Source organism: Macaca thibetana, chromosome 2 (genome assembly GCF_024542745.1).
Source record: "Macaca thibetana thibetana isolate TM-01 chromosome 2, ASM2454274v1, whole genome shotgun sequence".
In the NCBI taxonomy this organism is placed as follows: Eukaryota; Metazoa; Chordata; class Mammalia; order Primates; family Cercopithecidae; genus Macaca; species Macaca thibetana.
This window is the reverse complement of record NC_065579.1, coordinates 44122053-44135465: the sequence shown is the minus strand read 5'-3', so window position 1 is coordinate 44135465 and position 13413 is coordinate 44122053. Positions and strand designations below refer to the sequence as shown.

Genomic DNA, 13413 nt, shown 5'->3' with positions numbered 1-13413 from the left:
GCGTCCAGTGAGCCTGAGGCCTGGGCCTGGAGGTGCAGGGACATTGGGCTCGTCAGGAGCCTACACTGAGGGAGGAGCAGAGCAGAGTGTAGGGAAATGAGGGTGGAGGTGGCTTCTGAGCTTGGGAAGGCAGGGGTGACTCAGGGCCCATCTGGCACAGTGCCCTGTGTCTGGGCCCAGCCTAGGTCTGGTGCTGGGAAGCATTTCACCAGGGCATGTGCGGGATGGACTTCAGGGCTCCAGGGCGGGTGATGCACCTGTTCCCCTGGGCTCTGGCCGGGCCCCCGCTGACATCTCACGTGGCTGTCCTCCACACCGCCTACTGGGTCCATTCAGACCCGAGAGGGGTACGCTCCTGGGCTGTCTGGCGTCAGACGTGGCATCTTTGAGGTGGGCTGCGGGTCAGACATCACAGGTGCCTGCCACGATGCTTCCTGTTTCCTCATCCAGCTTCCCCCTTCCTGGTCCTCCAGGTTCCCTTCTGGGCCCCTGCATTCAGAGGCTGGTCAGTGGCGCCATCGCATCCTGTGACTCTGCGCTTCCTCCTCAGTAGTAGCTGAGCCTCCCACAGAGGCACTGAGCATGCGCTAGCCTGCCTTCAAGTTTTCTAAGCCTTGCACTCAGGCTTCCACCTGCTGGCCTGATGAGTTGGACTGTTCTGGGCCATACCTTCCTTGTTGGGATGGCCACTTACCCTTTCTGGGCAGCAGACTCTCCCTAGGTGTCAGGATGTTGTGAGGATTATGTAAGAGAGCGCTCATGAAATGCATATGAATGCCCTCTGCATTAGCCCGTATTTCTGCTTCTAGAACTCTGGTCCACTTTGACCCCAGTGTCTGGCACCTGAACCTTGCCTGTGCCTGGCGATCTGGACTGTGGCCTGTATGCTGGCAGAATTGTGCCCTGAGGCAGAGCCAGGTGAGGCTAGAAGGGTGGACTAGGCTCTTTCCCCGAGGTCATGAAAGTTTAGATGACATGGGAATTTGAAAAAGAGTCAAAGATGCTCTTCAAATATGATTCTTGGAATGTGAAAATATTCAAAATGAGGGTTTTTGAACTGCAAGGAATGGAGGAGGCCCTTCTACTCTGAGGTGTGACTCATCCTGCTATATGGAGTAGAGCCCCTCCCCTCCCCTTCCCTTTTCTTCCCTCCCCTCCCCCTCCCCTCTCCTCTCTTTTCTTTTCTTTCTTCTTTTATTGAGACCAAGTCTCCCTCTGTAGCCCAGGTTGGAGTGCAGTGGTACGATCTTGGTTCACTGCAACCTCCGCCTCCTGGGTTCAAGCGATTCTCCTGCCTCAGCCTCCACCCAGTTAATTTTTTGCATTTTTAGTAGAGACAGTGTTTCACCATGTTGGCCAGGCTGGTCTCAAACTCCTAACCTCAGGTGATCCACCTGCCTCGGTCTCCCAAAGTGCTAGGATTACAGGTGTGAGCCACTGTGCCTGGCCGCATCTTTTCTATTAGAAGAGTTTAAAGGGTCCCCGGAGGCTGTCGTGAAGCCACTCTTCACCCCATTACGTTTTCAAATGGGAAAGAGCAGACGGCCATAGTGGTGACCCCTTGCACAGACTTAGATTTAGGGCCGCAGAGAATAATGACTGCCCGGAACACAGGTGTCCTCCTTTACCACCAGCTTCACACTTCCTAAGGGAGGCAGGGGCCTTAGTCTCCAATTTCCAGAGAAAGGAATGGAGACTGGGTGAGCACGGGACTTGCCTAAGGGGACATGACAGCAAGGAAAGGAACCTAGGGCCCTGACTCCAGCTTCCAGGCTCTGAGACGCGTCCGCACCATGGTGATTCCAATGATGGACCAAAGGCTGGGTGCCCAGTGGGTCTCCTGAGAGAGGCCTCTTGGGACCAAGTCCTCACTGAGGCTGGGCGGGGAGGCCCTGCTGGAGGGAGGGAGGAAGGAGGGGCCCATGGGACAGGGGAGGGCCGGGAAAGGGAGGTTGGGGCTACCTTGGGCCTGCTTGGGGTTTTATCCCTTCCTTGAACTTAGAACTTTCTGGAGACTTGAAGATGGTCCCTCATAAGCTGACTGCATCCTGCTTAGAGCTCAGGGGCACACCCTCCGCAGGCACCTTCGCCCCTCAGAACCAGCAGCCACAGGCAGGCCGAGGGCAGAGCGCCTCTCCCCAGGGGCTTCTCTTCCCGAGGGACTGTGTCCTCCGTGTGTGGAGGGAGGAGAGCTGCCAGATAAAATACATAAGTTCTACATGGAACATACGTGGACTAATAAATTATTTGTTGCTTCTCTGAAATTCAAACTTAACTGGGTGTCCTATATTTTATTTCCTAAATCTGTTAACCCTAGCCCGGGTGGAACCCACATGCTGGTGCAGTGGGAACTTCTGAAGCCCTTTCTGCCCCCAGGACTGTTCCAGAACTGGGTGGGGCTGCCCTTCCAGAGGCACGGTCCAGGGGCAGAGGGCTAGGGGAAGGACAGGGCCTGCAGGAGGCAGTTTTTGGTTCGACACCGTAAAAAATTTCCTCCTGGAGGCCAAGGGCAGTGGCTCATGCCTGTAATCCAAGCCCTTTGGGAGGCTGAGGTGGGTGGATTGCTTGAGTCCAGTAGTTTGACACCAGCCTGGGCAACACGGTGATGAAAATGGGAGAGTTCCCTGACCCTCCAAGCGGGGTATGGCTCATCTGTTCGGCTGCCATATGTGTTCAAACCCCTTATGGGAGGGGGAATGGATGGGCAGGTGCAGGAGCTGGGGTGAATACAGCTGGGCTCCAGCCCCAGGGCAGCGTCAGGGGGTGGGTGTCTGCAACCCCCAAAGCCCAAGGGGGTGCATGTTACAGTGCACTCTTTCAGTCTTGCCATCCATGGACAGCTCAAGTTTTAACTGACTTCAGTGCCCTCTTGGTACCCAGGTCCTTGTCCAGCATCCAGGAAGAATCAGGTCGCACATGGACTTAAAGGATGGTGAATGCAGGGGTTTTGTTGAGTGGTGGAGGTGGCTCTCAGTGGGATGGATGGGGAGCTGGAAGGGGGATGGAGTGGGAAGATGATCTTTCCCTCGAGTTTGACCATTCAGTGGCCAATCTCCTCTCCAACCGTCCCCAGCTGAACTCTTCTCGTTGTTCACACACCCCTCCTCTTCTCTTCTCTTTGCCAGGGTGTTATGCCATTCTGCTCTTCTGTTCATCTCATCGGCTTGTGGAGCCTAGGGTTTGGGGTTTACATAGGCACAGGATAGGGGAGCGTGGCAGGTCAAAGACAACTTTTGGTGTGAAAACAGGAATGTGTGTCCTCATTTAGGGCCGCCGGTTTCCAGGCTTGAGGGTGGGCCTTTGCCAGGGAACTGCCCTCTTATATCCAGTATTTCTGTGTCTCCTGTGTGTATCAGTGAGACCCTGTCTCTATTAAGAATACAAAAAGTAGCCTGGTGTGGTGGTGCATGCCCGTAATCCCAGCTACTCAGGAGGCTGAGGCAGGAGAATCGCTTGAACCTGGGAGGTAGAAGTTTGCAGTGAGCTGAGATGGTGCCACTGCACTCCAGCCTGGGCGACAGAGCAAGACTCCATCTCAAAGAAAAAAATAAAAAGAAAGAAAGAAAGAAAGAAAGAAAGAAAGAAAGAAAGAAAGAAAGAAAGAAAGAAAGAAAGAAAGAAAGAAAGAAAGAAAGAAAGAAAAATAAATTTCCTACTGGCATGGGATCACCATCATGGCATGCCTCCCATTCTGTGCCCTTCTCGCCACCAGGGCCTCTGGCAGGGCTCTGATCTCTCCTCTTCAGGGAGCCCTTTAGCTCTCCCTCCCGTAGGCCCAGCAGCTCCTCCACCTCCCTCCTCTGAGGTGTGGTGTGGAGGCCACTCCTCCTGAGTCTCCACTGTGAGGCCTGGGCCCTCCTACTGGGGGACCAGCATGGCTCATAATATCCTAGTTAGGGTTGGTTCAACCCGCGCAGAGTCCCACAAAGTCACCTTTGCTCCGCTGAGCCAGCAGCTCTGAGAAAAGAGGTTTCTCTGGAGCTCTTGCGTGATGATACTGCTGCTTTGCTAGGCAGGGAGGAGATTTCTGTGTGTACTTCTCGCCCCCGGTGGGCTTCCACCTGCACCCTTGCATGAGTTCCCTAGCACTGAGAAAAGTAATAGAGAGGAGAAGTCAGGGGCACAGCCAAATGGAGAACCTGGGGTCATGATGCCCTGATCTATGAAAACAAGGTCTCTGTAGCTCAGACAGAGCAAAGTGGTTTTCCCCTTGCAGAGAGCTTTGGATTGCTCGAAAATAAAGCCTGGCACTCACCGAGCGCCTGCTCGTGTGCTCACGGGCCTGAGCTGTGTGACTCTGTTTATGTTCCACACACCAACTCTGAGGTCAGATATCTTTATTCCCATTTGATGCTTGGAGACTAGGGTTTGCAGAGCTTAGGGAACATGGCCAAGGCTGCTCGGTTGGCCAGTGGCACCAGGTCTGTCCCTTAGGCCTGTGCTCTTAACTGTTGGATACACTAGGCACTAGTGACATTTTGGACCTGACACTTCTTTGTGGCAGGGGTCTGTTCTGTACCTTGTAGGATGCTTAGCAGCATCTCCGGCCTCTAACCACTAGATATCAACAGCAACACAAAAATTTTTTGAGGCTGGGCATGGCGGCTCATGCCTGTAATCCCAGCACTTTGGGAGGCCAAGATGAGAGGATCACATGAGGTCAGGAGGTCGAGACCAGCCTGGCCAATATGGTGAACCCCTTCAACCCCTACTAAAACACACACACACAAAAATTAGCCAGGCATGGTGGGGCATGCCTGTAGTTGCAGCTACTTGGGAAGCTGAGGCACAAGAATCACTGGAACCTGCTAGGCAGAAGTTGCAGTGAGCCAAGATTGCAGCACTGTACTCCAGCCTGGGCGACAGAGCGAGACTGTCTCAGAAACTTAAAAAATAAAAATAAAAATTGAGATACTGCCAAATGCCCCCTGAGGGCAAAAACCATCCCTGGTTGAGAACTACTGTTCTAAGGTGGTCCCGGTGTTGCTTTGTCACAGGCAGAGCCAGTCTTATGAAGAGATGGAGCAGCCGATGGCTCTCAAAGTGTGATCCCCAGTCAAACCCCCTACAGGTTGAGTGAGCATCAAGGGTCTGAAGGAGGTCTACCTAAGTGTTTTGGGCACCTCTTATGAGATTGGGTGTCTGTCTCAGGCCTCGTAGTAATAATAACGCTTATTTAGAATTTATTATGTGCACTAGTTCAGCAGAGGGCACGATAGCACTGATCCTCTAAGCCCACCTATGTGGCCCCAAGAGCGGCCCTGGAAGCCCTGAAGGAGGGTTGTGGGGTCTGAAACTGGTGCAGGCCAGGCCTTCCCAGGCTCTGTAAGTGGCTCTTGCTGCCTGAGGAGCCCCACACCCCCCACCTCCAGGCCAGTTTTTCGTCTTAAGACAAGTGAAGGGTTCCAGTGGAGAGGAGGCCAAAGGACCAGCTCTTCCTCCTACCCGCCACCTTGTGTGGTTGCTTGTATTGGAATTGCAGGAAATTGTAGGAAGCCTGGGACTGGTTTGAGAAAACACTTCTTGAACTATGACTGGAAATGTGAACCCCATTCCCCTCCCTGCACCCCCCGCTGTTGTTAGGGTGGCTGAAAAACAAAGGTTAGCTGAATGTTGGCACTTTCACTGGCTGCTATATAGACTTCAGGAATTTAGGGTGTGCAGGTGATATGATTTGCTTCCCTACTATGTTTTAGTGGTCTGTTGGTAAAACTTTTCACGTATTTCTCAATATGTGGATAAAATGTTTCAAATTGAGTGATTAGATTTAAGGATTTCTATCTCATAACTGAGCAAATCTCTACATTCCCTTAAGCATTTAAATAAAATAAAATGTTTTGCAACTTTCCAAGATACAAGTAAACAGAGCATTTACTTATGAAAATTAGCTTGAGATAATGATTTACTTTATTTTTTGCTGCAAATGTTTTTGAAATGTAGTATTTTGTTTTCTTTTAAACCACCACACACAAAAAAATCCAATTGAGTCTCCACATGATGGTTACACTCTTACTGGCCACAGGTTTTAATTTCTTCCACGTTTCCTGTAAACAGTGGGAGGGGTAGGCGAGTGGCTGGCCAGCCAGAGGAGAGAATGTCCAGATCTATGCTGCACACTGGAAGGGGCCATTATCATCCAAGATGTGTTCTGTGCCAACATAATGCAACTGTCAGTCCCTTCCGCTCCTTATTTGAGCCATAAGGCTGCTTTTTAAATTTTTTTGGAGACAAGGTCTTACTCTGTCCAACCCAAGCTAGAGTGCAGTAGCAAAGTCTTGGCTCACTGTAGCCTCTGCCTACGGAATAGCTGGGATTACAGGCACGCACCACCATCCCCAGCTAATTTTTGTATTTTTTGGTACAGATGGGGTTTCACCATGTTGACCAGACTGGTCTTGAACTCCTGACCTCAAGTGATCCGCCTGCCTCAGCTTCCCAAAGCGCTGGGATTACAGGCATGAGCCACTGCTCCCGGTCAAGGCTGCTTTTTGTCTATACGCCTTGGCAGAATGGGTGCTGGGTTCATTTCCCACACCAGGCTCTTTCATTGGTTAAGCCAAAAATCTCAGGAATGACCAGGACTCTTCTTGGGGAAGCATGACAATACATTCTACAGGGTCGAAGATGCTGCTAAATTGGCCCATTGTCATGGAGTTTTTGGGGAAGGCTGGGAACATCCTCTCAAAAAGAGTCCACTGGAGGAATCAAATGATCTACACAAATAATTGCGGGGTGAGAGGGGTCCTAGGGGTTGTCTGGGCATTGAACTTATGAAAAATCCTCAGGTCCCTCTGGTCCAGTCCCTAGCTTGACCCTGAGCAGCTTGAGGGCAGCATCTTAGGGCCCCTGGGTTTAGCAGGGTGTGTAGTGGGTAGCAGGGGCCCGATACTTTTTCTTGACAATATAATCTTTAAAATCTTACACTTGTAAAGACACACAAACCCAAAAAGGTTATTTAACCAAGATCATAAATGCAGTTTCTAGTTGAGTCATCACTGTCAGCCAAGCCCTTGCTGTTCCACCATTAGCCACAGTAAGATATTCCTTCATGGAATGTTTATTGAGCCTTTTCGCAACTAAGTGCAAGGGTTGTAGGAGTCATTTACAATCTGGTGAGGAAGTTATGATAAATGTTTAAAACTGGATAAAATATGGCTGCTACTAAGTGACTTAAGTGGACCTGGCTTCCGGGAATCATTAACGTGGACATAGATAAAACACGTAAAATCCTGCTCCTCCTATAGTCTTTCCCAGCTCAGTGAATGACCCCTTTTCTTCCAGTTGCTTAAGCTACTGGATCTTCCCAGACTCCGTTCTCCCACATTCTGCCTGTCAATAAATCCTGTTGGCTCTACCATCAAACATAACCAGAATCTGACCACTCCAATCACCCATGGCACTATCACTATCACCCCTCACCTGATGAGTGTACTGGTCTCCCCTGTCTCCTCTTCCTCCTATGGCCTCCTTGAGATGTTTCTCAACATAGCAGTCAGAGCAATCCAAAAAAGGTAAGTGAATCACATCATTGAGCCACTTGACCCTCCATCGCCCAGGTCTCCTGTCTCCCATTCCCTTTCACTCATCCTGCTTCAGCCACACCAATCCCCTCGCTGTTCTTCAGCATACCGTGTTATTTTATTTCTTCTTCCTACAAGGATCTTCCCCTACATATCCACATCACTTCCTTCCTCACCTTCTTCAGGTCTTTGTTGAAAGATATCTCCTTCCTTAATCCCTCATCCCATTGAGCACTCCCTGTCTCTTTCCTGCACATTACTTTGCTCCACACCACTATCTGACATATTTTACTTTTATTCCATTTTCTGGAGTATAAGCTCTAAGGGACCAGTGATTTTTGCTGTATTCTTACTCCTGACACATAATTTTGATGGTAGTTTAGTACTAAGACTTTATGTCAAGATTCGGAATTTAATTTAGCCTATATTCCTGTTTTCCAAGCTTTAAAAAGCAAATGTCCCATGTTAACAACAAAACCTCAAGCCCCAAAGGTCTCCAGGTGAGAATTATGGCCTCATCTATGACTCTCTCTCAGTGATGATTTTGTTGACCTTTGTTTTTGGTAGTTTGTATTATAAAAATAGGTGATATTTTGCATTTCCAAACATAAAATAATATTGACAGTGTCTTTCAAACTACATTCTGGCTGGGCATGGTGGCTCACACCTATAATCCCAGCACTTTGGGAGGCTGAAGCGGGCGGATCACCCAGGGTCAGGAGTTTCAGACGAGCTGACCAACATGGTGAAACCCTGTCTCTACTAAAAATACAAAAATTAGCCAGGCGTGGTGGTGGGCACCTGTAATCTCAGCTACTCAGAAGGCTGAGGCAGGAGAATTGCTTGAATCCGGGAGGTGGAGGTTACAGTGAGCCGAGATCCCACTACTGCACTCCAGCCTGGGCAACAGAGTGAGACTCCACCTCAAAAAACAAAAACAAACAAAAACTACATTCTGATGCAGATTCTGAGGTGTCTCTCTAGGGATCATTTACCTCATTGTGCATTGGGAACCATTAAAATAATGGTTGCTCCTCTGACTCTGCAGGCAGTGTGGTCTTCTTGGCTCTGGATGGAGTTGAGAAAAATGTTAAGTTTGGAAAACAATCTTATCTGCTCTAGACAACAGAATTCTTTCTTGATGTGTAAAATTTATGTATCTAAGACTGAACTCCATCTCAAAAAGCAAATCAATAAAAAGCACAAAGGCTTTGCCTAATAGTACGAAACAAAAAGGGTTTGAAATATAAGACAGAAAAGTGATAAAATCTTAATAGTACATTAAACAAGTCACACCTCTGCTGTCAATATAAAAAATAGACATAAGCTCAAAATATGATGGCAAATGGCGTCCCCGAACTTTGAAGTCAAATGGCAAAATGGTAAGCCAAAGAATGACCTTTTGGCCACAAAAGAGCAAACCTCAGGTGAAGATATGTATGAAGAATTAAGACCAAAGATCTCTGAATATGGTCGGTACCCAAGACAGGTTATTCTCTGAAACGTTTCTAGAGGAGTTCAGTACTTGCCAGTAGAGTAGAAAAATGTATACCAGGAGTGCCAAAGTATGTCTTGTTTCTTATTCTTGTGTAATAAAGGGACACTGTTTGGCCCTGGGTGTCTCTCATTTTGGAATCAAACAATTTGAAATAGGAGTATGGCCTCTCCCTTAAATGCCTAGTTTACTTCTAATCTGATGCTTTTCACAAGTTCTATTCTATACATGCGCTAGTATGAGAGGAATTCTAATGTTTTGATAAATATAGAGATTCAGAACCCTATCCTTTCCACTTTGTTAACCTTAAATTCCTCTGGAGCCCAGGGGCTTTGTTTTACAGAAGGGTTTTTAGGGATGCTATCATAAAAGGGTTCAGGCACGAACCAGGGAGGGCACAAGTTACACCCACTAACCTGGTCTCTGGTGCTGTCACTTTATATTTTCCAGGTATCTTACTAACATGGCACAACACAGGCAAATTCTAACATCCTGAAGGATGATGCACTGAAGGTCAAGCTATGGGGTAGGTTAATCTGCAGGGGTCAGTGCACGGCCTGAGTAACCAGAGGCTCTGAAATAATTCTTCTTTCCACTCTTCTTTAAAAAGTCAAATATAGTCTGGAAAACTCAGCTTTAAACTGTATCTAGACACAAGTGAATTATATTCCTCCATGACAGATGTACATGGCTCTAGGGAATGACAGGAGCCTGCAAGGTGTTTTGAAGACCATGGGTCCTCAAAACAAGTCTGTTGAATGAATGAACAAATAAGAACACAGCCCATTAGAGGCCAGGCACGGTGGCTCACGCCTGTAATCCCAGCACTTTGGGAGGCTGAAGTGGGCAGATCACAAGGTCAAGAGAGAGAGAGACCATCCTGATCAATATGGTAAAATCCCATCTCTTCTAAAAATACAAAAATTAGCTGGGCATGGTGGTGCATGCCTGAAGTCCCAGCTATTCGGGAGGCTGAGGCAGGAGAATCGCTGGAACCCCGGGAGGCAGAAATTGCAGTGAGCCAAGATCGCACCACTGCACTCCAGCCTGGGGACAGAGCGAGACTTCGTCTCAAAAAAAAAAAAAAAAAGAACCCACCCATCAAAAATCAGCCTAGTTAAGTTTAAGAAAACTGAACACTTTTCAGATTGCATTGTTCTTACTGGAGACTTCTCACTTCCACAGTTCCCTTACTAATAGGAAAGGTATAATAATTTTAAACGAGAAATTACTAAATCAGTAAGAAAATACAGTCTCACAAAGAACAGACAGGCTTCTTGTAATTTATTTGAGTTATTTCCAAGCGACAGTTACAAAAGTTAATTTTTATAATACTCTTGATAAGAAAATAAAATTTAAATAAAAATACATTCTCAACAATACAACATGGTTAAACAAATTCACTACATTAAGTTTTGATAACTTACATTTTCAAACTGGGTACTGTAAAAACCAATATTTACTAGCAACATATTAATTTCCAAATTAATAAAAATGGAAGCAGATAATATCAACCAAGATTGGTAATTTAACTCTAGAATGAGTCTTGTATTTTTCCCATACTGTAAAAACACCTAAAACACTATGCAGAATTCTGTCTTTACAGGATGTACCGTTAGAGCAAATTAAAGGTGCTTTCACTTAATAAAAAGATCTGTTTTTCAAAACCTGGCATAAATGAAATCAGGCTTCAGAAACAGAAACAAAAGCCATATCATTCGTCACCTTCTTTTGTTTAATTAAAAAAAGCCTAGTTTTGACACTTACCCATTACCCGTGATATTAAAAACAAGTTTCTTTGGCAAATAAAATAGTTCAATTTGATAAATTATATTCCTGGGAGTAAAAATCTTTGCTATTGCCCATCATCTTATTAAATGAATATTAAAAAACAAAGCTAAACAAAAACAAAACAACAAAACAAGCACAGATCACACCACAATTTCAACTGATGGAAATGGCTAAACTAAGAACCAGAACCGGTATCTACGGCAAGTTTCCCCATATCATCTTTTCTTTCCTTCCTGGAGTTTTTAGGTTTTTGGATGAAGTGAGCTGCCTTGTATGTTTTCAAATGTGGAAAAGGTAGAGAAAGAGTATTAGGTAGTAAAAATTAAAAAATTTGTAAGTAATGGCAGAGGAATGAGGGCCCTAGAAGCAAATTCCTTGGTTATCTTAGGGTCCTACTTACATGGTCTCTTATTTCAAAAGACTTTCAAAGAAAAATAATTTAATTTCACATTACTTCTTTTTAGGCTGTGCCAAGTTGGTTAATTTCAGTCAAACTGGCTGTTTAAAAGTGTCATGTGAAGAAAAGAACTAGATGGCTGAACTGTCCTCCTTTCAAATCCAGAGTTATGCATGCACACAGCCTTGGTCCCTGTGATCATGCCATGATCTTTAAAAACAATCACAATTGGGGATTTGATATTAGAAATGTTAGATGAATATTTCTTTTGCCTTAAAAAAATAGCGGAGGACTAAAAAGCCACTAAAGAATAATGACTGGTACCTGGCAATGTTTACATGTTCTTCGCAGGTAGACATTTCAGAGACTCATAAAAAGAATTTTAATCTAAATGCAAGTTGAGAATGAGAAATTTATTAAATGGCTAAATTCTTTCAAATGTATAAATCAGTGTAGTTTATGGAATCTACAAGCTTATAAAATTTAAGGACTTTTTCAAACTTGTCTTTAAAATGAGCCAGGAGTAATAATCTACCATAATGCAGACTTAAATGTAACTCATTGATTTTTACAAGTCATTTAGAGAAATACATTGCTCAGTTATATTCTTTTATGGAACAACTTTGATGGTATGCCAGTAGTCTTTAAAAATAATTACCTAGTAACAATATAATTTAAAAACAATTACCCACCAATAACAAAATTGGCAAAGTATATCTTGAAATATAGCTTATGCTCAGGGAAACAAAAAAAGTACTACTAGCAGACTTACATTAATAAGTCACAGTTTTGAACAGAAACATGTAAATACTCCAAGGTTCAAAGTACCACATTTAGAAAATGTTTTGAATTAAAAAAGACAAAATAAAAGTACCATGGTTTTTAATACTGATGAAGCAAAGTGTATCCCTCAAATTCAAGGTGGCAACTTGCTTCGACTGCTTATTTACAGTTAGGGTTTTTAGGACAAAAGTAAATTTCTAGGGTAAAAAAAGTCTTCAAAGAGTTGCTTGCCCAAATTCCATTTGGCTAGCAGGCAATAAGGAAACAGTAATGAAATATAAACATTTTCAGGAAAGCATTATTTTTAGACTTAAACACTGATCATTCAACTGATCATAAAGATTAGATACCATGAAGTATCTAAAGTATAATCTGGAGCAGTCCAGATTATTAAAGTGCGCCGAGTGACCGTTCTCGAGTAAGAGCAGAACCGAACACTATGAGGAGGGCATCCTTATGGTGGCCCTTATTATAACATGAAACAGCAGGTGAAGTCAAGTGACTTTCCTACCACCTTCACTCCCTGTTTACTTTCTTTTTCAGAAGAGATGTCCTTAGAAGTCATGTTAAACTTTCAAATCAAGAAAATGAGTACCTGGTATTTAAAACAATGAAAACAATTTCAGAGGTCTCATTATTTCTTTTGCCATCACTGATTCCAAATGTAAACAAGATGCACACAATAGCACGTATTCCCTGATTCCTCCTGTCTTGAGTTTTGTTTACATCTTTAGGCAAAAGGATCTAGCAACTTTCAAGGATGCTCTGGCAGTTTTCTAAAATTTCTATCACTGTCTTGAATGGAACCTGTAATGACTGATGGATCAAAGGAAAATCATTTCTTATTTTTTTTTCTTTTTTAAAGCGGGAGGGTCTACATGAACTAAATGAAAAGCTCCGAACTGTCATGAATTGGAATTTTCTAGTAAAACACAATGTTGGCAGTACAGAGCAGGCACTAATGGTAGTCAAAACAAGTCCACAGAACAGAGTGTTATAAGAAGAGATGGTTTCTCGCTACGGAGGAGTTCTCCCTTTGTTACAAAGCTTTTCTAGGAAGATTCTTTCGATTAAAAAGAAGTTGCAGAAATATAGATTTGGTCACACAGGTATGAAGGGAATCCTGGGCTTTAAATTCTCTAGTAATACATCAATACCAGGATTCCCAAACAATTAATTTCAATTATTAAATATTAAATACAATGTGGAGGCAGATGACATTGAAGCGAATGTTCATTCTTAAATACTATGAACAAAATATATGATGAATTGAAAAGCTCCAAGAAAAATAATATTTTCCAGTTCTTCTGAACCAATCTGTTAAACTCTAAGATGCTTTCCCAACAATTGGATTTTCCCTAGAAAAGAAAAAAAGTCATTTTTCAAAATTTAAGAAATATAAAAATTTAAAGGGTGACAAATATATA

At 44.6% G+C, this 13413-nt stretch overlaps 1 protein-coding gene across 3 annotated transcripts in view; it reads right to left on the bottom strand.

Moving 5' to 3' along the window:
- Positions 1–10282: 10282 nt before the first annotated feature.
- Positions 10283–13413, bottom strand: part of RASA2 (RAS p21 protein activator 2) — a 125246-nt gene continuing 122115 nt past the window's right edge. For all 3 annotated transcript variants that reach the window (XM_050778073.1, XM_050778077.1, XM_050778082.1), the window contains one exon: positions 10283–13344. In XM_050778073.1, coding sequence (XP_050634030.1) covers positions 13314–13344 — 31 coding nt within the window. In that variant the 3' untranslated portion in view covers positions 10283–13313. The remainder of the gene's footprint in view (positions 13345–13413) is intronic.